General features: G+C 42.0%; 2 protein-coding genes across 6 annotated transcripts in view; both read left to right on the top strand.

Annotated features, from left to right (window-relative positions):
- LOC134642893 (1-phosphatidylinositol 4,5-bisphosphate phosphodiesterase beta-4-like) overlaps window positions 1-12958 on the top strand; it is a 66319-nt gene extending 53361 nt beyond the window's left edge. For 3 of the 4 annotated variants that reach the window (XM_063494959.1, XM_063494960.1, XM_063494962.1), the window contains 17 exons: window positions 366-490; window positions 1217-1268; window positions 1800-1902; window positions 2391-2555; window positions 3945-4149; window positions 4806-4894; window positions 4999-5155; window positions 5248-5297; window positions 5621-5686; window positions 6675-6790; window positions 7409-7484; window positions 7589-7764; window positions 7917-8018; window positions 8117-8174; window positions 8604-8690; window positions 11395-11431; window positions 12099-12958. In XM_063494959.1, the coding sequence (XP_063351029.1) occupies window positions 366-490; window positions 1217-1268; window positions 1800-1902; window positions 2391-2555; window positions 3945-4149; window positions 4806-4894; window positions 4999-5155; window positions 5248-5297; window positions 5621-5686; window positions 6675-6790; window positions 7409-7484; window positions 7589-7764; window positions 7917-8018; window positions 8117-8174; window positions 8604-8690; window positions 11395-11431; window positions 12099-12175 (1741 nt within the window). In that variant the 3' untranslated portion in view covers window positions 12176-12958. The remainder of the gene's footprint in view (window positions 1-365; window positions 491-1216; window positions 1269-1799; window positions 1903-2390; window positions 2556-3944; window positions 4150-4805; window positions 4895-4998; window positions 5156-5247; window positions 5298-5620; window positions 5687-6674; window positions 6791-7408; window positions 7485-7588; window positions 7765-7916; window positions 8019-8116; window positions 8175-8603; window positions 8691-11394; window positions 11432-12098) is intronic. The other variant, XM_063494963.1, reaches the window with a different exon arrangement.
- Window positions 12959-16370: 3412 nt separating this feature from the next.
- On the top strand, window positions 16371-24188 carry lamp5 (lysosomal associated membrane protein family member 5). 2 transcript variants are annotated; one of them, XM_063495572.1, is made up of 6 exons: window positions 16371-16653; window positions 19696-19901; window positions 20371-20502; window positions 20888-20984; window positions 21485-21673; window positions 23050-24188. In XM_063495572.1, exons 1-6 carry the CDS (start codon window positions 16386-16388, stop codon window positions 23223-23225), a joined length of 1068 nt encoding a protein of 355 aa, XP_063351642.1. In that variant the 5' UTR covers window positions 16371-16385; the 3' UTR covers window positions 23226-24188. The 2 variants fall into 2 exon arrangements, with proteins under 2 accessions (XP_063351642.1, XP_063351641.1); XM_063495571.1 differs by lacking the exon at window positions 16371-16653 and adding an exon at window positions 18572-19251 and having other exon boundaries at window positions 19723-19901; window positions 23050-24184.
- Window positions 24189-24838: the final 650 nt, after the last annotated feature.

Consider the following 24838-nt stretch of genomic DNA (forward strand, 5'->3'; position numbering starts at 1 on the left):
ACACTTTACTGAGATGCATGAAGAGACATAAATTTCCAATGAAATCTGAGTTTGAACTTTATAGATTGAGGTCACCTAAATGAGAGCTGAACGTCGGCTCAGAACTGATGTTTTTTAGCCATATTTGTTTCCACTCTGCTGTCGGAAAAGAACTTGAGGCCTCTAGAGCCCAGTGTGCTTTCAGCCTGTGTAGCTTGGGCTGACACACAGCCTCTCTCTCCCCTCCAGTGGGACTGCTTGACCCAAGCTGTTCACACTAAAAATAGTTGTACAGTCTGTTTAATGCACACACGCACACACATGTGTTGAAACACACATGTTCTCCCTCCCTTTTTTTTTCCAAATTTTCCTGAGCTTCAGCACAGCTACAACAAGCGTCAGATGAGCCGTATCTACCCCAAAGGGGGCCGGGTGGACTCCAGTAATTACATGCCTCAGATCTTCTGGAACGCAGGCTGCCAGATGGTCTCACTCAACTTCCAGACCCCAGGTACCACAGCATGCAACATGGGACCTCTAACCTCACACTCACCCATACAACACCACTCATAGTATATGCAACTTCATATTACAAAATACGCACTCAAATCTAATTTCAAGTAACCCTCTGATCATGCTCAGAGCATCTTCTGCATGTGGGGAAGGGTTGACTGTGAAGCTACGAAACGACCATCTTGCAGCTGCAAATATATTCATGCAGAAAAAAACCAAGAAAGAGTTTCTGAATTGCTAAAAATATCAGGTTTGGATTTGGTGTTAAGGGTCAGCTCATTTAAATAGAATCAATATCTTTTTGTGTGTGCAAAATTGCTAAATAACTGCAGCTGAATTCGTACCTCTGTTTATCTCTGACCTCTTACAAACACTCACACACACTATCAAACTGTTGCTGCCATATAAACACCTTAACAGGGAGTGAAACAGCTGCTGTCCTATGTCCAGAGGCATTAGAGATTAGACCATATGGCCTGCTGTGAGTGGGGCATATGCGAGGCTTTAGGCAGGGGTCTGGGGACTTGGAGCTAAGGGAGAGTCAGGGAAAATATTACAAACCCATTCACTCAGATTCAGAAAACATTCACACAGTCTTTGAATGATGGGGGTTTTTTTTGTTTTCTTTTTTAGTCATTCATTTATTTGGATTGTTTTGATGTTTAAACACTGGCGTGTATATATTGCAGTTACTAATCACCTGTCATTCTCACTCTTCTCTCAGATCTGGCCATGCAGCTGAACCAAGGAAAGTTTGAGTACAATGGCTCCTGCGGGTGAGCATAGCTCCTCAACTCCTGTCTTTAGCTCATTCCGGTCTGTCCCCTCCCTCCCTCTCCACTCCTCTCTAAAACTCATCAATTATAGCTTGTCACATCTCATTAGCGACTGCCAGAAGCGACCGCAGCTACTATCTTTTCCAAAAACCAATGAGTGCTTTCGAGAAGGAAGCTCCTCTTCTCTCGGCAGTCATCTGTCTCTTCCTCTCTCCCTTGTCATCTCCATGCCTCGCCTTTAATACCGTCCCTGAGGGCAGAGATTTCCTGCTAATGCTGGAAATCTTATATGTAGCGAGATCGAGGCTTTTGCAGACAGTCATCATTACTAATGTTACTCTGATGGGCCCCTGGTTAGCATACACATATGCACAGTACCTTCGCGTGCTACATTTATTCTAAATCGGGAGACATCAACAACAAAAAAATGTTTGTAAAGGTATCATAATCAGATTTTACAAAACAAAAGTGTGTTCATTGATGGGTTTGTGCGTAGCCGTTTTCCTCATGTGTATCTTCTGTGCACGTCAGGTACCTGCTGAAGCCCGACTTCATGCGGCGGTCAGACAGGATGTTTGACCCATTCTCAGAGACACCGGTGGATGGTGTCATCGCCGCAACCTGCAGCGTACAGGTTAGGTCGTGCAGTACTAATAAATCATTCACGGAAAAAGTGGATAAGGGATTTCCATTCAGGCATTCAGCCTAGTCCTAAACCAAACATTTTTTTCAGTGGAACTAGGCTTCATCCATGTCTGTGAAACCTACAGATAATATCATGTTGAAGGTTGGTTTTAGGCTTAGATGTGGCATGCTGTACAAATTACAGCGGTCAATGGAGTGGTTCTTATATCGCGCTTTTTTACTCTCCTAGAGGACTCAAAGCGCTTTATGCAACATGACTCATTCACACATTCATATTCAGGAGCAACTCTGGGTTCAGTATCTTGCCCAAGGACACTGGCATGCAGACTGAATCACCAAACTTCTGATTAGTATATAGGTTGCAGTACCTCTTGAGCCACAGCCACCCCACAGTGCACTGAATGAACCTGTGCAGATAATATTGCTGTAAAATCAACACCTTTCCAAAGCACTGAGAATGGTCTGCTTCTTTTTTAGGTGTTCTCAGGACAGTTTCTCTCTGACAAGAAAATCGGGACCTACGTTGAAGTCGACATGTATGGACTGCCAACGGACACCATCCGGAAAGAGTTTCGCACTCGCATGGTGATGAACAATGGACTGAACCCTGCCTACAACGAGGAGCCATTCGTCTTCAGAAAGGTAGCACGAACAGATAGACGGGGCAGCAATAATGGATACAGTGAGTTGAAAAAATGCTGCAGCACGTAGTCCCATTTGGGATGAGCCAATGGAAGTGGAAAATGGGGGAGAAAAATCTATTATTTGGGTTGGAGAAAGGTCTTAGTGACATGATAAGCAGCCTCATTCTCGTCTTACTCCAGTACAGAGAAAGAAAAGAAGACAATAATGAAATCTAAGATAATAGTAGCAAGAGTTAGGGAGAGGAGGAAGCAGATGGGTAATATAAAGTGAGAATACAGAAACTAATGGAGTGATTTGGGATACTGTTGAATAATAAAGTGTGACATAAAAAACAAAACACAATCTACTGTATACTGACTCACAGAAAAAGAAAAAGGAAGTGAGGAAAGGAGCCACAGAAATGAAAAGAAAGACAATTAGAGGTGAGGGAGAGAATTAAAGGGAAAATAAAAGAGATGGGAGCCAAAGAGAGAGAGGAACATGTGTGTAATAGTGCTGCTCTCAGCAGAATAGGAAGTCTCTCAGCCATGACTGTGACTCCAGCTTCCTAACACACACCATCAATCACAGCCTGCCGCAGTGCTGCTCTCACACACACACACACACACACACACACACACACACACACACACACACACACAGCTATCAAAGAGGGCCATCATAAGCAGGGCTGCAAGCAAGATTCGTTTCTCACCTCCACACACACAGATGCCCTCAAATGCCGCCACACTTTTTGCATGCATACACACCGCTGTCATGATGACTGCGAGCGAACAATACACAGTGCATCAGCAGGGCTGTGAATGTGTAAGCAAACACACACACACACACACAAACGCGATGCTTCTACCCATTCATCTCCAGTGAGTATTCTTCAGCCTTATCTCCCACCTTCCCATCGTCTTTGTATTAATCATCTTCTTATCTTCACATAGAAGCCCAGTTAAGACACTCTCTCGCTCTCTTTTTTTCCAAGGGTGTGAGTACAGAAGCTCATCTGCAGACACAAGTTAAAAGCATACATATATACACAAGATATTCTCCACTCCTTGGATGCATACTAGCTGCAGAGACTGGCTTGTCAGCAGTCAGATATGCAGTGTGTTCCTCCTTTATCGTGTCTTTTTCTTTTATCACACATGGACTATACCCTGATTGTGTCCCCTGCAGTTCCATCTTCAACCTTCCCCTTTAATGATGCGGCTTTCTTTTACTGCTTTGTCTGGCAAATATTTATCTTTTTAAACATTAACAGAGCAGAATGAGCTCAGACTTCCAAAATTTCGGCAGAACTAATGGCGATGTCTGTGGCTTTTCTTTTTCCTTTTTTTCAGTGTGGTTACTCCTCCCTCTTACCCACTGTTTCCCTTCATGCCTTCCTTCTAGGTGATCTTACCAGACCTGGCCGTGCTGCGCATCGCAGTCTACGACGACAACAATAAGCTGATTGGGCAGCGCATCCTGCCTCTTGACGGCCTGCAGGCTGGCTACCGCCACATCTCTCTGAGAAACGAAGGCAACAAGCCGCTGTCGTTGCCCACCATCTTCTGCCAAATCATCCTCAAGACCTACGTGCCCGACGGCTTCGGAGGTGAGGCAAACACACAAATTGCAGCACTTAATGTACTTTATATTACTGGATAGACTGTGCATGGGTAAAACAGAACTATAAGTTTGTTTTGTATAGATAACCTTTAATATCCGCCATAAGTATTCTGAGAGCAGTAAAATAAAGCAGCTGCTGTAGCCTGCAGGGAGAGGAGAGGAGAAAGGAAAGCAAGAAAACTCTCTCCTGCTCGCTTATTCTCTGCCTTGGTTTTAACATTCACAGTAATGGCGTGGCACAAATGATGATGACAGTGACTCTGCAGTAATGGTTTCGAACAGGCACGAGCATACAAATGAGCAGGACAATTGGAGTTGTCATTAAATAAAGCCAACGGGCTCGCACTGAGGAATCATTACTGTAACCATTAGTGGTTATTCTGCAAGATCTGTCGCTATCACTTTCCTACTCAAGCAGCTCTTTACCAAGAGCTGAAAATAAGATCCTGTTCCCTAGTAACGGTTATTTAAACAAGACGTGAAGATGATTTCAGATTTGATAAGGAGACTTTCTCAGAACGTAGACAGGAACGCAAAGCTGTGTCATACAAAGTTTGCACTGAATGACACATTTCAGCATCAGGTTATTCATTCAGTCCACCAGGCTCATGACGAAATCTTCTAAATCTCTTTGTGTTTCAGCTATTGTGGATGCTCTGTCAGACCCAAAGAAGTTTTTGACTATAGCAGAGAAGAGAGCCGACCAGATGAAAGCACTGGGAATTGACACGGTACACAAAGCGGCACCCATACGAATCCAAAACTGGTCTGATCACATGTATCTGACTGAAAGGATGCAGTCAGTTTGAATAAATGCGTCTCTTTTCCTTTGCAGAACGACATAGCAGATGTTCCCAGCGGAAGCTCAAAAAACGACAAGAAAGGGAAGGGTAAAGGTGACACCGTGAAAACCAGTGTGACACCGCAAGCCAGCTCAGACATGGCCCAGACTTCCAACGCTGCCCAAAATAACACGACCGAAGCCAAGAAGGGTATACGCTGATGTAAAGACAGACATATTAAACATGCTGTATGCGAACTATGTAAACACAGAATAACATTTCTGTTTCCACTGCTGTTTCAGATAACGCACTCGTGCCTACTGTCAGCATTGATGACTTAAAGCAAATGAAGGTTGGTATTGTAACTCCTGTCACATAGCTCAGCAGCAGGTTTCCTTTAGTGTAGTCTGTACAGGCATATGTATGAAGAATGAGCAATTATATAGAAGTAATCTTTGCTTTGGGTGTTGAAATTGTCTGTATCATGTTTAGACCTAAAAAACATTAACTACTTTGTGTTATCTTTTGGTAATAACCAACACTATTGTAGTTATGATTTTGCACCAATATTAAACTCACAATTATCTCATAGAAGTAACTGCACGCCACCTATTAATGCTGCCCGAGTCTAGTATATTGTACATCGTGACTAAACATGGATCTCTCCCACTGCAGTCGTACCTTAAATTGATTAAAAAGCAGCAGAAGGAGCTCAACACTCTAAAGAAGAAACACTCAAAGGTGGGTGACTGTTTTACTGCAGACCTGTCTGCTAATAATACAAAGGGGCTGCTGTTTATTCCTGACAGTTATTGATGCTCAGAGGGATAGAAACGGTGGAAGGGGAGGCGGCTCTACCTTTCATCTTCCACTGACCACTGACTGCGCACACACACACACACACACACACACACACTGTCCGTTCATAATGTACATAGGGTGCTTCTGCGTATGCTAATGTGTCATATTGCTTCTAGTGTCTCCTGGCTGCACAAAGCAAGTCTGTATAAGAGAGATGCAGGAAATGATACAACTGTTTCTTTACTACAAGCTTTTCCTTTTCCCTTCCTCTCAGGGATGGATTTGTGGAGATTTGAATTATATCCCAGGAGTAAAGAAGGCACATAAGTTAAAATACCGAGAAGTGTCTATAGATCCAGACACATAATGATTTGCAACAATCTAGAATTGCTAAAGTTCCTGTTTTCTTCAACCAGCGATCAGCAGTTTATAGTGGGTGCTGGCTCAGTCATACAACCAGATTCATTATCACAGAATTTAGTCCTGTTGCTTAACATATGTATATCAGTACCTGCAGACCCATCTGTTGGCTGAAAAAAGATGGCTGCTGGTTCATTATTCAGGGGGAGCAACAAAATCAACATATGAGTGTATTACAAGCAATAATCGCTGTTGTTATTGCTGCTGCCTGTTGTGCTGATTCCAAATTGGTTTCAATATAGTCTCCAAAAGTTGAATCTGTTCATCTGGACGTAGCGTTTTGTGGGAGAAACGTTTCGTCACTCATCCAAGTGACTTCTTCAGTCAGATGAGTGACGAAACGTTTCTCCCACAAAACGCTACGTCCAGATGAACAGATTCAACTTTTGGAGATTTACTTTCCTGGATGATTGAGAATGCATCAAGAGGTTTCAATATAGGTTAAAACTGCATTTGCATGGTATAAGTAAGTACTTAATAATAAACGTGTTTCCCTTTTCTGCACTAGGATCAAAATGCAATGCAGAAAACTCACTGCACTCAGGTGGACAAGATAGTGTCTCTGCATGATAAGGATAAGGTAACTCTGGAGAAGCTACTAGAGAAAGCCATCAAGAAACGAGGGTAAGTAGAGACAAAAGCAAACACACATACACACACTCAACAGTATATAAAGAAAAAAATGGGATCAAAAGAAAATATCATTAATTTGGTATTCAGTTTCCAATTTTGTATTTGCTTTTTTTTTTTTCTTTCAATAATTCCGAGTGATCTACTATATTAAAGCACTATGAAGCAACAAATCTGCTGCAGAAGCTCTATTATCAGGTTCTAGTTTTGGGTTTTGTAATTTCATTAATTGTTTTTGGTTTTGAGAAGTGGTTTATGTTCCTAGTTTTGTTTTTTTGATAGTCTTGTGTGCTTCATGTTGAGTTTAAGAGTCCTGCATTTGGGTCCTAATTCTGCCTGCTACACTGGCAAACCTCGACATCTAGAGCTCCAAAAATAATATTAGCTGTGTCAAACTGCACAGAGCACACGAAGAGGACAGGAGGTCCCCGTGCAAGACTCGACACTGCTTCTATAAAGCTCCCAGTGTGATATGAAGCTTTGCAAATAACCATTTATTCACAGAGACAAATCAAAGACATACCTAACTTTGCCCACCCCTCTTGACTCCATTCCTTAAGATCAATTCAACTAAACCTCTCTTGTCCACTTATACATGTGGGTTCCTTACAGTGAAAACAACTGCCAAGAGCTGAAGAAGGAGACAGAAGATAAGATTCAAACGCTAGTTGCTGATCATAAAACCAAGGTAACTTACAGCCAACGCTCTTTCCACAAAGTTATTATTAGCTGTGAGGATGACAAGTATCTTAGCTATGAGTTATTAATGCGCTCTTGTGTGTTCACATGCAGGTAAAGGACATCACAGCACAGCACACCAAAGAGTGGTCAGAGCTAATCAGTAGTCACAGCAGTGAGGAGCAGGAGATGAAGGACAGCCACGTCACCCAGCAGTGTGAACACCTCAAGAAGCTCTTGGCCACTGTCCAGGAGCAGCAGACCCTGCAGCTCAAACTCATTCATGAAAGGTGAGAGACCCGCACAGCTTGCACACACTCATAGGGATGGATTACTACGAGTGATCAGACATGATCATTTGGGGCAGCTACTCTGAGATTTTATTTCCAAAAATTGGATGCAGACAACTTTTCTATATGCAGCTGCTTGTTCCACAATGCAGGCAGAGCAAAGAGATGCGTGCCAACCAGGCTAAGATGTCCATGGAAAACAGTAAAGCCATCAGCCAGGACAAGACTATTAAAAATAAGGCAGAGCGAGAGAGGTGGGTCACGCGCATGATGTAGTCGTTCAGTCGTTGTTTTGGGGCTGTTAAGAGCTCATTGTAACTTCATGTTGTGATGGTTTTGTTCCGCTCTGAAGGAGAGTGCGGGAGCTAAACAGCAGCAACACCAAGAAGTTCCTGGATGAGAGGAAGAGGGTAGGATGTTTATTTTTATTCCTCAGCTGAAGAGCACTCCAATCATTATTCCTTTAGCCTGTGCACTGGATTAACATTGTTGGAATTTAAATACAAAGGGTAATATCCCTCAGTCTGTTCACCCTGCTGCCATTGGGCAAGTGATAAAGAAGTTGTTGCTCCTGCAGCGCTCAACCTCAGAGTAGTTTCTTTCCTCAGGCTGAGACAGCCTAAGTCATTCTTGTTTGTGACGACATCAGAATTTTGTTTTACAACCCAGTGTTGCATAATGATCATTAATCTTGAATCAAATGCTTAGATGGCTGCAAACATTCCTGTTGTCTGAAGAAAAATGACTCCCCCTACTAAAACACATTTCATTGTAATAAAAAACGTTGCTATTTATTTATGACAATTTAGTTTATTGCCTTTGTCTCCATGTTTCTGCAGCTGGCTATGAAGCATCAGAAGGAGATGGAGCAGCTAGAGAAAAACCAGAGAGAGCAGTTGGAGAAACTGGAGAAGTTCAATGAGCAGGTACATAGAAGGAAATGAACTTTTACTGCCACTATAGTGTAAATTGATAGGTGACAGCAATCACAGTTACTGCTATCTAAGCTGCTAACACTGTTGTTTAAACCCAGCATTTAGTATTGGACCATATCCTGCTCATATCAGAACATTCCTCAGTTTAAGGAGCTTCTTGCTTTACTGGCTTAGAAAGTATAAATGACACTCAAGCTTTGGGACTAGTTAAATGTTCTAGATACATTTGTCATAAGTTTACATTCCCTCATCATGGGCATGACTGTCATCGTAATTTTGGGCTTTTAACTTTTTTTTAACACTAACCTTTTCCAGGGTAGAATGAATGTAAAGCGTGCATCTTTAGTGGAGATAATTTCTCTGAATTTCAGAGTCGGACACTCACATTCCAGTCCTCTGTGTATATATTCCTCCAGCACAGGATCATTTTCCCATTGGAAAGTTGGGCACCACTAGGTGTGCCCAACTTTCAACTATCTAGCTGTTGATTTGAGGTGAAATTTAAGAATTTGGAGGTAGTCACTCTTCTTCAATATTCCATCCACTTTGTGTAATGTACCAGTGTCACTGGCAGCAAAACGGCTCCAGAGCATGATGCTGCCACCACCATGACAGCTGGTACAGTGTTCTTTGGTTTGAAAGTCTCACCTTTACTCCTCGAAACATACCTCCTGACATTGTGGCCAAATAGCTCAGTCTCGTGTCTCATTTTATTATAAGGCTTTTCTCCTCGAGGTATTTGGCTTATCCATGTGGGCAGCTGCAAATTTTTGTCGAGTAGTTTCCAAATCACTGCTGACTTCAGAATCTGTAATTACTGGGTTGCTCTTGAACATCCTAACCAACATCTTTTCATTTGACGGTGACAGTTTGGGTCTTTTTCCAGACCTATTTGACACATCTGAATAACTTGTACTTGTATACAGTTGTTTGAAGTGATGACTGATCCTGGAACCTGCAGTTGCTCAGAAATGGCTCAGAGCAACTCAGAGGGACTTTCTACAGATGAATCTACAGATTTCTTTCTTAGATCTTTACTGAGTTCACTGGACTTTCCCATTGTTCTGCATATTGGTAAATCTAGTGAGTGCTGTCAAACAAATACTTTTAATGCTCATGATGAGGGTTTGTAAACTTCTAAACACAACTGTACTTCCTTCACTGACATATTGACTGCTGTTGTTATTGCTTGTGATATAATTATTATTTATGCAAGAATTGTTCCACAAAGTTAGGATCAGAATTGCCCTGAATTACTAAAGATAAACAAAACTGCTGAAATGAAACAAACAAACAAACAAAAAAAAGCCAGATTATAATAGAGCTGGGCGATAGAACGATAACGATATGTATTGCGAAATAACTTTTTCTCGATAGAAAAAATAAACTATTGCGATAGACCTTGCTCTCTTAAGAAAAAGAAAAGAACAGCCGATCCAAATTAAATAGCGCAGAGCCGAACCAATCACAGCCGCAGCGTCACGTCACGTGACTTGTTACGTACAGCACAAGTGCCAAGCACATGTGTAGTTGTTTGGGAAGCAGCCAGCCGGGCTGCCCAGGTAATGGAGGAAATGAGTGTGCCGACTAGAGAAAAATCAACCGAGAGCGTGGGTGACCAGGTTACCGAAGAGAAAAGAGATGATGGTTCCAATGCCGGAGAGATTGTCGAACAGAAGGGCCATAGAAGTTCCGTAGTGCGAAGGTATTTCGTAGTGATGTGTCGGTCGTGAACGAAATGGCTCTTAGAGCCGGACTTTTGACGTGAACGACGCGAGCCGGCTCCTTATCGCAAGCCGTGGGTTTTTTTTCTTTCTTTCTCTCACCCTCTCTCTCGCACTTTTTTCCGCTTCACTCCGCACGCGAGCCTTGTGCTTTGCGCTGGGAAGAGGGGGGAGGGGCGGTAGTTACACTCGCAGTAGCACAGGAACAGAGCAGGAGGGAGAGAGAGAGAAAGAGAGCCAGGGACAACAACGTCACATTAGAAATTTATAGTAATCATCCACAATTATTTTCAGTTGCGGATGATAAAGGATTCAGAAAGTTCAGAAAGCTATACAACAAGGAGAGATTGAAAATTTCCTTTTAGTTCTCAGTTTATTTGATATTGACAAAAGTTGGTCAATTTTGTCTGTTCTTCTGTAAAACAAACTAAGATTTATTTTTAGAATTAATATTTTGTTTCTAAGTGGAATTGACAATTTAGTAGTCTGTTTTGTTTGTTCTATTTTGAAACTTAAACGCTTTAGCGGCTGCCTTTTGTGTAGTTTGCAATATTTGCCTTTATTTATCTGAAAAAGTCTCATGTTCCTTAAGTGCATCTACCCTGTTGAACTTATTATGGGAAATAAATATTAAAATCAAGACAAGCTGCTGATTATTTCACATTTTACTTGTGAGCAACGGCACATTTAAATCTTACAAATATAGTTATTTGGCTTATATCGTGATATATATCGTTATCGCCTGAAATGAAAAAAACATATCGTGATATGAAAAAATCTTATATCGCCCAGCTCTAGATTATAATATCAGTGTCTTTTTTTTTCTACATTACAAATAGAAGAAAGTACGGTTTACGTCATCATGTCCCCATTTTTGCATTTTATTTTACCATCTGTCATAGTACCTGTACATGTTTCACATGTATGCACATTTTCCTTTCTTTTAATTTGATTTGCTTCTTCCGGCACAGCTTTTGAAATCACACCATGCAAACAAACAGGTTCAAGGTAGGCATCGCCATCTCCCCTCATCTCTACCTCTGACATCACCTTTCTGTCACTGCATCATTCAGTGATCGTGTTTCCTTTCACGTCTTTTCCTCCTACCTCTTAGTCACCTTTTTATTGCCTCAGTTTTCCACCGAGCCTGTTTAAGTCTTGACTTATCTGCTATCTAAATGATTGCTATAATGATCTACTTAAGTGACTCAGCCCTGAGTACAGCAGGGGAATAGTACACGACAGGCCTGTCTTTGAAGAGATTTGCACAGTTTGAAATAGAAAGTGTTTCTTTCCTCTGTATGATGAAATTCCACTCCCACATTTTTAGTCTGCAGCTCTTGCGCTGTCAGGAGTGCCAACTAGCAGCTCAAGTCATTTATCACCATGACTCACCAGCTATTACTAAGCAAAAACAGCCAGCTCACAACCTGCTCCTCCATGCTTCTACTCCAGCTCATAATCATTTACTTTCATAGTATGTCACTGTGTCCCACTGGGGCAACAATTACTCCAACTAAGCATGTGGCTTTATTACCTGCCAAGCAATTCAGAGATACACCCAACAGAATCCTGAAATCTCAAGCTCATACTGAGCTACAAAATCTTCCACTTGCACACATTAAAAGAAGGTGTCTGTGTCTGCCTGTCTTAACTGTCTTTCATCTCTTCCAAGACAAAGGACATGCAGCAGATGGTGAAGTTGGAGGAGGAGATGGACCGCAGACCTGCCACGGTGGTGTGAGCGGCTGAGACTGGGAAGAGACAGTCACACTTGTACACTCAAACACACAAGAAGGTGCAGAAAACACTCCACAGAAAGCCCTCTACAGTCCAGAGATGAAAACCTTCCTACATCACTTTCTGTGTTTTATTTATGTTCGCTCAGACACACAGCAGCCCCGGCCCTACACCTCTTCTTTTGCTCTATTCACTCAGCCATGCATCGTGTGCTCTCCAACCACTATCTTTATACCACTGAGCCATTGGTGCTTATCACCGTTTGTCAGGGGGGATTAACCACTTATCGAGACAGGAAACGTTACCTCGGAGAACACACAGGAAACTACGTCGTCTCCTCTAGTGTATCTAAATTCTCTGTTGCCATCACATTGTATGTTCTCTTCAGCTATTAGCAGTACTTAGTACAAGCACACATACACCCCATTCCTCTCACACACACACACGCCGGCTCATGACAGGTCACATAAACAGGCTCTGTTCCCAATTTGACCATTTTTGAGAAGAAAAAAAAAAAAGCAGTATCCAATGAACCGCTCCAGAAACAGAGGGATGAAGAGTATGTATAGGATTTAATGTCATTTCAGCACAAATGAATCAACTGTATAAGAAATACACTGAATGCTACACACCAGTCGTGTCCTGGGCACTTTGTATCTGATAGGCTGTTAAAAAAAGTTAAAAAAAGAAAAAAAAGAAAAAGAGACGAAAAACTAACAAAAACACGGAACATGTAGCGGTGCACTACTGTAGGTTTTCTGTTTTCAGTAAGAATGTATTTTTAAAAAAATAAAATTGTTGTATTAAGAGTGGCAACACCCACCCCCCTTTCTCCCTCCATGTTACACAATCCTCCACCTTATCACAAAGACATGTTATTGACTTTTTGATGACTATAAAAAAGGTTTATTGTCACGCTGAGTCAGAATACTATAAAGGGATCACAGGGAATACATGCTAATTCCTCGATCAAATTTTTTTGTTTCACTTTAATTTTAGGTACTCATGAGATGGTTTAATAGCTGTGCTTCTTTTGCACTTGGAAATTACATTTACATGTATTTTACTCGTTTCCATGAGTACAGTTTAAACTGCAATACTTTTGGTACTCTGAGTTTAAGGCCAAAATCACTATGTACACTATGCAAAAACGATAATTCCCTCATAGCTGTAACAGTAAACGGTATTCCACACTTGCTGTCGCCCATTCCTCTATCTGACTTTGGCTGGCAAGCGTCTCTTTGTCTTGTCATTATTACAGCATTGTTGAATGCTAGTGCTCCCTTTATAGATTCTTGACTGCACCTGAGCACCCTCAGCTTGTAAACCTCGCAGTTTCCCTGTCCTGCTCTGGCTATAGGAGGGTGGACCGAATAACAGATTCGTAAAAGTCTCTGGTGTTCACTCCTGTCTACAGCAGGTTCCCTTCTTAACGATGTTACAGAGGTGATGTTGGAGGTGGTGGTACTGTGCCCTGATGCCACTGCAGAGAATTAAAAGTGTGATGTGCAGTACTGTTATAACATAACACTAACATTGACAAAAAAGTCATGTAATGATATAAAAACATTAAGGATAAAGGCACCTATGGGTATTTTGGCCTTTTTTAAAAAGTTTTGTTTGTTTGTTTTTTTCCCTGTTTTATTCTGCTGTGTTATATGTAAAGGGTAGACGGGATATTCTTGTATATACTGGAATGTATGTAGTTTAATTTACTTTTGGACCAGTTGTGTTCTGTCATTTAAGGGCTTGGGGATTGAGTGGGTCTGCTGGGTGAGGGAAGAAAATTATCAACCATTGTTTTGTTTTTTGGGGTTTGTTCTCTTTCTTTTCTTGTTTTCCAGTCTGCCCTTATACTGCACCACACAACACGATATAAAGCTCTCACCACATATCTAGTGTAGAGATAAATGAGTAAAAGTGCTTTTAAATTTTATTCCATCGCTTTCAAATGTGCCACTCAGTGTCTGTTAGGATGTTTAAATTATTTTATGAATGATAAAATGCCAAATTAAGGGGTTATTTATATGAAAGTATATATAAATAAATGAATATATATTATATATTAGATAATGTGTAGTTTAAGATGATTATGTTAGAAGCTTTTTTGCACTAGTTGAATGTTTCTGTTGTGTGATTTACATGTAACCTTTGGCTCTCGAGTTTGTCAAAAAAAGCAGATTATTTTTGCAGAGCAACATCACTGATTTCATTTCCTCAGTTTCTACTGTATCTCCTTTATTTTCTATTTGAATTGTAGCTTGTCGACAGACATTCTGTGTGTGTTTTTGTATTTATATTGTACTGTTGAACTTATAGCAATGAAAATACTGTTGTTATCCAGCTCCTTTAATACTGTTTTATAGTATGTGTCTCAATAAATCCAGGTGTAAAATGGGACATAATTACGTGGCTCGTTTGTGTTTTCCTCAGAACGTACTCTTTGTGTTTGACCTAACCTTGTTGAATTTGAGGGAAATAAAATATTTCCAATTGGGGAAAAAAGATTTTTTCTGAAAGTACAGTACTGCTAAAATCATGTACATTTCCTCAGGCGTGTACTTCTGTTTATCCAACGTATCCATAGTGTCACGTCATGTATCCGTCTGCTCTCTCCTTAACCCCCCGCCCCCCAAAATGCCCCAGGACAGATGGCTCACTGAGCCTGGTTCTCTTGGAGGTTTGTTCCTGTTAAAAGGGAGTTTTTCATTCCTTCTGTCACAAGGACTTTCTCATGGGGATGCCCTGGGATTGTTGGGGTTTCTTTCTAATGTTATAGTCTTTACCTTACAATATTAACCACCTTGATGTGACAGTTGTTGTGAACTATATAAATACAATTTGAACTGCATTGAATTAAATAGTAGAGTGATTAACACTGTTGCCTTGCAGCAGCAAGAAGGTTCCTGGCTCAAATGCTGGCTGAGGCCTTTCTGTGTGAGATTAGCATGTTTTCCCTGTGTTTCTTTTATGTGCACCGATTTCCTTCAAAGCCATGCATGTTAGAATAAGTAGTGATTCTAAATTGATAGTAGATGTGAGGTAGATAAAGCAGAATAAAGCATTATAGTTAATTGTGATTTGCAACTTAAAGCTACTTTGAGTAGTCTGTTAGACTAGGAAAGTGTAAATGTAAATATAAAGACATTACGGTTGCCTGGTTTTCGAAATATTAGCTGTAGAGATGTCTGCCTGGGCTTGAATATAAAAGAACTAAATAGCTTTTTCCTTGCAGTACCCAAAGTGCATACATAAAAGTGCATTGATTCAAATATCGATAGTGTCAGTACCAACACAGGTATTAGTATTGGATTCATACTAGTATCGATCCTATCTTCTTTTTTGCTGGAATGAAAAAACACCTCAAACATTCATTACGAAAAATGCCTGAACATGTTTTTGCTAAATCAAGCCTTTTTTATTTATATAACACATTTAAAAACAGTCGACCTAAAGTGCTTTAAAGATGGGCACATCTACATTGCAGGGCTCCAGTTTTAAAATACATGAAAATCTGAAAGGTGTGTTGTATTAACTAAAGTGGAAAGTAAAAAGTGCAGTGATTTAGTGTCATTAATGTTCAGAATTTGGAAATTGATGTGGATTCCTCATAAGTTACGACACACTGCTCTCACCTACATAAGCTGCCTTTATAAGTTAAAAATATTATTGGCTGAAATATCGTGCTGCCAGTTTTGTAGTTCAGCTGCACCAATGATGTCACTGAAAATGTGATTCATTCAGATGCTACCATATACTCTCACGGCTGTAATGTGCATTATTCATCTTCTCTGATTTGATAATTGTGTTCTAAAGCACACTGTAGGGCAAATTTGTTTTCAACAGGCACGAGCACACCGCCCACGCACTCTTCCCCCCCACAAATAATAACCACTGCCGTCTCATCACATTCAACAAGTGAATTGATAAGCCAGGTCCTCTCTTGAACACAGGCGGCTCCAGTGCTGACGCTCTTTTTTGTGTCATTGTAAACAAAGTATTTCCATTAGAAAAGAAGAACAAAGCGTGGTAGGCTAATTATGTTTGCGTTGCCCGGCAACTCCTCCGTAGCTTCCCTTTCACTATAAAATAAGGGTGGAGGCTTTGTTTGTCAGCAATCGTTGGGGGAAAATAGGTTTTCCAAACCTGCTCTACAAATAGAAAGATGAGTTTTCGTAAATAAATTTTAATAAACTTATTGGATAATAATCTTCTAATAAACATGCTAAAAGCTTCCGGGAAGTCTAACGGGAAAACAGGCACCAAGATCCTCCTGGATGCGATCTCCAAGGATAAAGTCCACCTGGCCCGGTTTGTCCTGGATGCGCTGGATGGGGAAATCGTGGACTCCAAAACGGAGGGCGCACAGACTCCCCTCATCTCCTCTGTCTTGCTGCCCGATGCCCAGGCTCGGTGTAAGTTTGCAGAGCTCCTGCTGCACAGAGGCGCCAGCGTCAACTGCCGGGACGGAAACGGGCGCACAGCGCTCAGTCACGCCTGTGAGCAGGGACACCTGGACGCGGTGAAGATCCTGGTCCGAAACAGCGCGGACCCGGAGATTGTAGACTCGTGGGGAAACACAGCGCTCATGTACGCCGCGGTGGCAGGTCACGCGCACGTTGTCGAGTTTTTGGTGAGAGCTTTCAAGAGGCTGGGTCTTCAGATAGACCGACAAAACAAAGTTGGCAACTCTGCTATTGGAGTGGCAAAGTTTCTTGGTCACACTGAATGCATCTGCGCTCTCACCAACAATTCCAAAAAGTGCCGCGAGGACGGAGGCGCTCGTGGAAGTGCGCAGCTGCGACCCGGCGAGCTGGAGAAGAAGGTTGGACATTTAGCAGACAGACTGGAGGTCCTCCGAGCGTGCAATCATGCTCATTGCCTATTGGCTCCAAACTGCACCCGGCAGCCAATCCCGCGGATAAAGCGGAGCGGGTTGCCATCCATGAACTCGATAGAGGAGTTTGAAACGGAGAACGATGGCGCCTCCTCGCCTCCACCTGATCTTGTCCTCTCTGAAGTCTCGACCCCTGCACCCCGTCCTTGTATTTCTCCCAACCTTAAGCATCCGAAAACCGAGGGAAGGCTGACCACCTCAGATGACCCCCTCCCCCCTCTAACGATGGGCTGTGAGGCTCAAAGATCCACACTGTTCTCGCCTCGGCCCAACAGAAACAGCCACAGACCCAGCGCGCCCTCCGCTCTGGGCATTTTAATGACCCCCATTCTTGCCAACAAAAGTGAGAATGAGTTGGCAACAGAACGAACCAAAATGTTAGACTTCGGTCTACACAGATTTCCCGACAGCTATTATAAGAAAAGGTGCAGCCTGCCAACCAGCATGCTCAGCCCCGCACCTCCTGAGCGCACTCTGGCCCCTTTGCGTAAATCTAGAACCGTGAGGAGGCGCGAAAGGTCTCCCGGCAAGGCTGAACCTCCCCAGGCACCGACTGCCTCATCTGCAGCCGCGACTTTCTCTGTATTAAGCAACAAAATGTTGCGCCGCTTTACTTCCCCGGAGTTTGAAAAGGATGTGAAAGAGCTGGAACAGGATCCGACGGCGTTTTCAATGCGGATTCCGAGATCAGAAACTTTTCCACAGGCTGTTAAAAAACATCCCCAGGTCGACAGCAAAGCCAGCATCGACAGCATCAGCTCCGTCAAGTGCGAGTTTGACTTTCATCTGAGAAAAACAAACGCTTAAAAAGCGCGTTTGCCCGCGTTACTTTAAGAACGGATTCCCACAAAGATCGTTTAGACATGACTTTCAAAACTCCGGTAATTTCCGTGAGAGTTACCAGAACGCATTCATCTTTGTTCTACTCCATTTGGAGTGGAAACAATAAATCCATGCTACTAAAGTTTTACATTTACACCCATATTTAAAGATCCGGTGTCAGTACAAATGAATCAAACTGTTTGCGTAGTACCTCGCAGCCTTACGACTGTGTATGCTGTAGTGTCACTATATGGTTGGAACTTTGTCCGGTGTTATATGCCACTCCCTTTGGAGTAGGTGGAGTGTTCATCAACGGTGAAGAGGTGATGTGCCATACACAATATGTATTATTTATGTATAGCATAAGCTTGTTGTGCTGTGAGATTTTTCTGTATCTTCCAGTACACCTTAACATCAAATAAAGTCTAAACCTGATGTGTGTGCGTCTGTGTGGCATCTACCCTCGATAAGGCTTGTGGTAGAGAGTGTTACATAAAACATTTATTCACACTTTCAATAAGCGCAGATTTTTCTCTGATCTTGTGGGTTCAAAATCATCCTTGTGTAAAGTTAGAGAAAGCTAAGCGCTGTACTGATTCCGGTGCCGGGTTCACACCCCTCTTATTTTGGCAGAGAAAGAGTGACGATCTCAATATGAGCGTTTTGTAGCTCTCGCTCTCAAACGCACTTGGCTTCAACCTTGCACAAGTGGAGTTTGAGATAGTGAGAGAGGGAGGAGGGGGAGAGGTTTTGTCGGTGTTTCCCTCCAGACATCCATCATTTCAACCCCAACCTGCAGTCGCTTTACCACAGACATGGATACCACAGCACTGCGGGAATAACTGACACTGCATGCCGCGATCATTTTTAACTTAAGCGACTTTTTTTTCCTTTTCAAAAAAAAAAAAAGGGATCATTCTTCGTGACGTTAATAACGTGCAGAGGCTGTCGCTGGGGTAAAGCCTGTCAACCTTGAAAGGAGAGGTCGGTTTGGATGGCCAGAACTCCTCGGTGCCGGGCAGCTTTTGCGGCGCAAACCGGATCTCACGCCCAACCTGGAGACTTTTTTTTCTTTCCTGCAGCATTCACGATGATTTGAGCGTGACTTCTTGGCGCTGAGTAGAGGCAATCCTCCTCTCTTTCTCTCTCCCCACCCCCATCTCTCTCTCTCGCTCTTTCTCTTTTTGTCATTTTCTCTCTCCCTCCCCTCACTGCCTTCCTTTCTCTCTTTTCTTTTCGCGGGTTCAGCACCGGCTGCCCAGTCACTTAGCCCCCGCTCTTTTTCCTGCTCCGGGGAAGCTGGTAGCGATGGGACGTCTCGGTTTCAGCACCACGGAGAGCGCCCGACTTTTGCTGTTCACTGTGTTTGGTAAGAAAGTGTGTGTGAAGCTGTCGTGACTCCTTACTGCAGTGTGTGTAAGTGTATGGGCGTGCACGTGCACTGCTTGTGTCTGGCCACTACTGGCTCCGTGTGCGCGCGTGTTCTTACATTTCCATGAGTTGGCATATTTCACCTATTATTTATCTCCTCATTTGGGTGGGAAAAAAAGAGCTTCAAATGTAACCGGAGTTGTAGTTTTGTCACTTCCTGAGGCTGTTCTTACTGCAGTCCGTGATGTGCTGTTGCTCCCCTGATACTGCAGACTTCACTCTCGGTTTTTTTAACCAGCTTTCGACTTTGTCACCAGAAACAGAGGTGATCTAAAAGATGCCAGGTGGCAGTCGTTTACAACGCAGATTCTGCTGATTCTGCATGTTTTCAGGGGTGGCCCAAATGTGTGCGTGAGTGTGTCTGCGAGCCATTTGTCACCAGGCTCACCTCCTCTGTTCTTGTCGTCAGGTGTGCTGGCGCTGTCCGTGGTGCTGGCTGAGCAGGAAGGTGAAAACCTGTCCGGTCTCTCCAACAACCCAGACAAAGCCATCTTCGCGGTTCGAGAGAACGGCACAACATGTCTCATGGTGGAGTTCGCTGTAAAATTCCTCGTGCCATATGACGTGCTTGCACTCAACGGGATAGACGTAAGGAATCCCCACTGAATTTTAATACAAGGCATGCTTCAGGAATGAAAGAAACCCGCCTAAAATTAAACGTTTTGGTTTGTGCGTAACACGGATTGAAACATCGGAAACGGGATTTTTAAGATGCAAAATATTTACATTGTATTCAATGTGATTTCTTTAAACTCGTGTTAAGAATAAAGAGTTACTTTAAATAAATTTAGGCCTACAATATATTTAAAATCGGCGGTTGTGACCCACGGCTGTGCGCAAAATCCTGACCTCTCACTTATGAGTCCAGTTATAAAGAACGGACAGCAGCAAACTTTTCGAAACATTTAAAAGAGATTGAAATGATTTAAAAAAAATCAGAATCATGCAGTTGTATTATATACCACTACAGTGCAATCTGGCGCACAGATAATGCTTTCTTTCATTGGAAACTCAGTCCGCTGTTTGCCACCTTGACGCTTGCTGAATGTTTTTGCAGCTGATCACCGAGCAGGCGTCGTTCACTCTCCCCCGTGGCGCAGAAATCGAGGGGAAATGTGGGAGCACCGAGTCAGAGATCCACATAAGCTGGAAGAACAACGCCTACATCCTCCGCATCTACTTTTCCAAGGCGAGTAAACGAAAAATAATGTATCTACACTACATGAAATGTAACCAAAATATCCCCATAAGTCTTAAGAAAATGCGTGCATTCACAAATTGGCTGCCAATTACATTATTTTGACACGCGGAAACAGCGCGTATAGCCTGTGTAAAATTAGTGCAAATCCCGTGATTTAAATATAATTAAATCTACTGCCTTTGGCTTAAAAGAAACGTTCCCAGCAAATTTACTAAATGTATCAGAATTTGGTAATTTCCCAAAGATTTCAACACAAAAGTCTTTTTTAAAAAATCGAGTAACTGGCCAGCTTTTCGCGAGGGCAGGCCAAATCACCCTCCCCGTCGTTTGACGCATGTGTGCGTGAGTGTTTATGTCTCCCTGTGTGTTGCAGGAATTCCGTGACAAGGGCATCGAGGTGTGGAAGATTAGCAAGGTTCAGTTCGTCTACGACACCTCGGAGACATCGCATTTCATCAACGCATACAACCGTGAGTCTCAGACTCAGCAATTTCCATCGCGCAACTTCCCCTCATTCATTTCCCAGCAGCATTAAGCTGGAATTAGAGGCTGATTCGTGTAGGAACGTAAGAGTTTCGCCCACCAACATCAATTAAGAGTTTTAGCAAAATTAATTTAGATTTTTAATTATTTTTTATTTTTCCACCCTGTGACTTTTAGCTGAGATTACACATTTTTATTTTTTAAACAACTGAGTGAGAAAAAAAACGGATGAATAAATCGGACCTCTTCCAAAAAACAATTACTCCCCAATAGACTTTGTTCGTTATTCAATACATTTTATTTTGGAGAATTTCAACAGGAGCCACCTATATTGTACTTTGAATGTTTCAAGTTATTAACTTGGACATCCTTTCTACACTAAACCAACAGAGGTCAGTTACATACACAAGCACCTTAGAGTTGGTTGCATCATAATGTCCTCCTTCACATTCCGCTCACAACCCCCCCCCCCCTCATTTCTCTCCAGCTGGGAAGCACACAGCCAGCACCCACCGGCTGTCAGCCCTGGTGACCCCTGCCGGGCGCTCCTATGTGTGCACGGCACAGCAGACCCTCACTCTTATCTCAAGTGACCACCAGAAGGGCATCACCGTTTCCATGTATGACATCCAGATCCAGCCCTTTGACATCGCATCTGACTTCATGTTCAGTGAACGTAAGAGCACAACAGAAGACCCCTTTGACGAAAAACTGCCCGACTGCTGCCACACACACTGTCATGTTTTTCTGGCCACACATTTCGTGGAACAACAGAGATGATGGTGATGATGATGATAATGAGAAATCCTGGGGGTTCAGAGTGCTACAGCTGTACGTCTCTCTTGCTGACTCGCAAACAGAGCTCTCTGGGGGTGTTATTGCTGCAGTATGAGGGCTGCAGAGAAGACGCCAGGGTGACAAGAGGAAAAAGAGGAGGTGGGGACACAAGAGATGCAGAGAGGGGGAGAGAGAAAAAAAAGGGGGTGGGGGGGTCATTAGGAGTTTATGAGTGCAGTCATATCCTTGCCCTGAATGCAGCTTTTATAGACGTACTCACCTCTCTGTCCAATCACCTTGTAAGAATCATTTGTCCCTTAGCTGCTGTAAACTAGGCTGTGCAATGCTTCACTGCTTTTCTCCTAGTGTGTATAACTGCTGTCCACAGGGAGAAGCACCTTCAACATTAAGCCCCATATACATACTGTACATCCAATGATGGCTTAGGTGTCCTATCACACTCCCACAAACACCAGTGTATGAAACTATAAAATGCACAAAAGAGAAAAAAAAATCTAACTAAAAGAGATATGACTTATTGTTGTGATCATCACAACAATTGTGCAAAAAAGAATAACAACAACAAAAAACAAAACGGTTAATTTTGTTGAAATATTAGAATTCTACCTTGCGTTGCACATAAGTAGAACAAACCTGATGAACACAGCCAGGCATTGAACCAGCAACCTTCCAATAAATAGATGGCCTGCTCTACCTTCTGAGCTACAGCCACCCCGAGAAAAAGTCCATAGAACAGAGATGCTTGACTAAACTTGTGAGATGCCACGTGTGTGTCTCCTTCATGTCAACAACTACAAGCAGAAAGGCTGAGGGACATTAATGCATTTAAAGAACATCCAAAGTTATCTAAGTGACGACAGAAAATCAAACAGCTCTGAGTCACCTCTAAGCAAAAATGCTAATATGCTGACTGGTTCTAACCCTTAAAGTCTCAGTCTTTTCTGGTAATTTGATCTTTCCAGACAATAAACTCAGTTCATCAAGAAAACAATCATCTGATTAGACTGGATTCAATTTATTGCCATTGAAAAGTATATAACTCACACAACTAAATGAAGTTCAGCCTTAAATCTGAATAGAATAAAAGAATACCCTGATATTATGTATAACAATATAGTTCAGGTATAAAAAAAATATCATCCAGCATGCAATACAAATAAGTTCTGAAATAATCTACACACCATCTTTGCCCTTTGTAAGTCACGTTCGATCACCTTCTCATACTGACTCTGTGTATCATTCTACTTTCTGCAGCCTACAAATGCATCACAGACCAGCGGGAGCGCCTGGAGGAGACCCTCCCCCTTATCTTGGGCCTCATTCTGGGCCTAATAATCGTCATCATACTCACAATCTACCACTTTCACCTCAAGCTGACAGCGGCTCAGCCCCAACTCCCCAGAGATCGCTCCATGTACAAGAACATGTAGTGAACCGGCACAGCAGCGGCTCCCCTCGGCTCTCTCCGAAGCTAACCTGATGACAGACTTTGTCTCCTTGATGTTCCAGGCCTCTAATACCACAGAGAATCGTGACCGCCCGCACTGGGCTGAATCCTTGATTGATAAATGTGTAGCATGTACTGCCCACAAGAACTTTTGAAAAGCTGAAACATAAATTAAATGGGACAGTTTGGGGAGGGGGGAGCTGTTATGGATTTAGTTGGGAGTGTAAACCCACCAAAAAAAACAATAATTTCACCGGCTACTGAATTAAATCTTGGTCTAGAGTCTGCTTAGAGTTTTAATTAAAATAAGAAAAAAAGTAAAGCTTTTATGAAAATAACAAATTTTATTCAGACCTCTCTAAGTTATAGTATGTTTGTTTTTTTAAATTCATCGCGTCACTGGATCATAGTTGGTCACTTCTGCTTAATCTTATTCAACTTGTCTTTGAAAGAAATGTCTGAAATTTCTGCTTCTGCTGTCTTTCCACCTTCTTCTCTCTTTCTCTTTCCAGAATGGCTGATAAATTATTTCCGTTCTCTCCTGTTGGTTCTGTATAAGCTTACCTTCATATATTTTTTTAGCCAATCCTCTTATTATTACATTTTGAATGCAACCATAGTGTTGACAGTCTTGTAGTGTGCAGTACAGTGGTATTCAAAGTTTTTGCTTTGACTTCAGCAAATCTGATCTCCGCACCGACGTACAGAACATATCAAGAGGCAGAAAGAAATGCATCCATCTGACACAAACTATGTACTAAACAGCGAGGAATTTCACTGAATGATGAGATGTGTGTTTATGAAAATGAGGTTACTAAAGGGAAAAAAACTATATAAATATATGTAAATTATTTTCAGAATCAAATTCTATGCATAAACTTCTGCTGATGCAATCCTGTGCCGTACTCTTCTGTTTCGTTCTAAATAAATTGCTGGACTCACGTATACTCCTTTGTCAAACTACTTCCACTATTATCTACTACAGCATTAAAAGCACAAAGTCTCATTCTTTCAGCTCTAATGAAAAAAAGAAATCACTATTTTATTTCCTATCTTTTGGTGAATAAGACAAAAAAAGGATGAATGAAATAAGGTGACTGAGAAAAATTGACTGATGCACCCGTCTGAGGAGACGCTGCTGGGATGAGGTATTGATTTTGACACTGGGCCTTGTTTAATTGAAAATAAATAGGACATTTGTGTCTTCTACAAAGATTTGTTTCAGCAGCATGGATGTTATACATCATCCTGAGTTGTAACTCATCAAAGTAGATGTCCTCTCAATCAGACTAACCACTGGAAACTTAAATCCTCAAATTTATTAAAAGTATAAAGCTGTGTGTCAGCTTAATTTCACTCAAAAATGTTATTAACTTAAAAATTTGTGAGCTCCTTTGACATTTGAAATTTATTGTTTTAACTTACTGAACTTTTAAAGTCAATTTTCACACCACACACCACACACACACACACACACACACACACACGTACGTGTGTGTGTGTGTATATATGTATATATATATAATGCCAAAATACAATTATTGTTGTTATCTGTGAATTTATAAATTGTTGGTTTTACAAAAATGAAGAAAAAAA

The sequence above is a fragment of the Pelmatolapia mariae genome, linkage group LG15 (assembly GCF_036321145.2).
Source record: "Pelmatolapia mariae isolate MD_Pm_ZW linkage group LG15, Pm_UMD_F_2, whole genome shotgun sequence".
Classification (NCBI taxonomy): Eukaryota; Metazoa; Chordata; class Actinopteri; order Cichliformes; family Cichlidae; genus Pelmatolapia; species Pelmatolapia mariae.

Coding starts and splice junctions, on each gene's coding strand:
- lamp5 (XM_063495572.1), top strand. CDS start 16,386: ATGCTAAAAGCTTCCGGGAAGTCTAACGGGAAAACAGGCACCAAGATC. Junction 16,654..19,695: donor AAACGGGCGCACAGCGCTCA/GTCACGCCTGTG, acceptor ATTTGTCACCAG/GCTCACCTCCTCTGTTCTTG. Junction 19,902..20,370: donor TTGCACTCAACGGGATAGAC/GTAAGGAATCCC, acceptor ATGTTTTTGCAG/CTGATCACCGAGCAGGCGTC.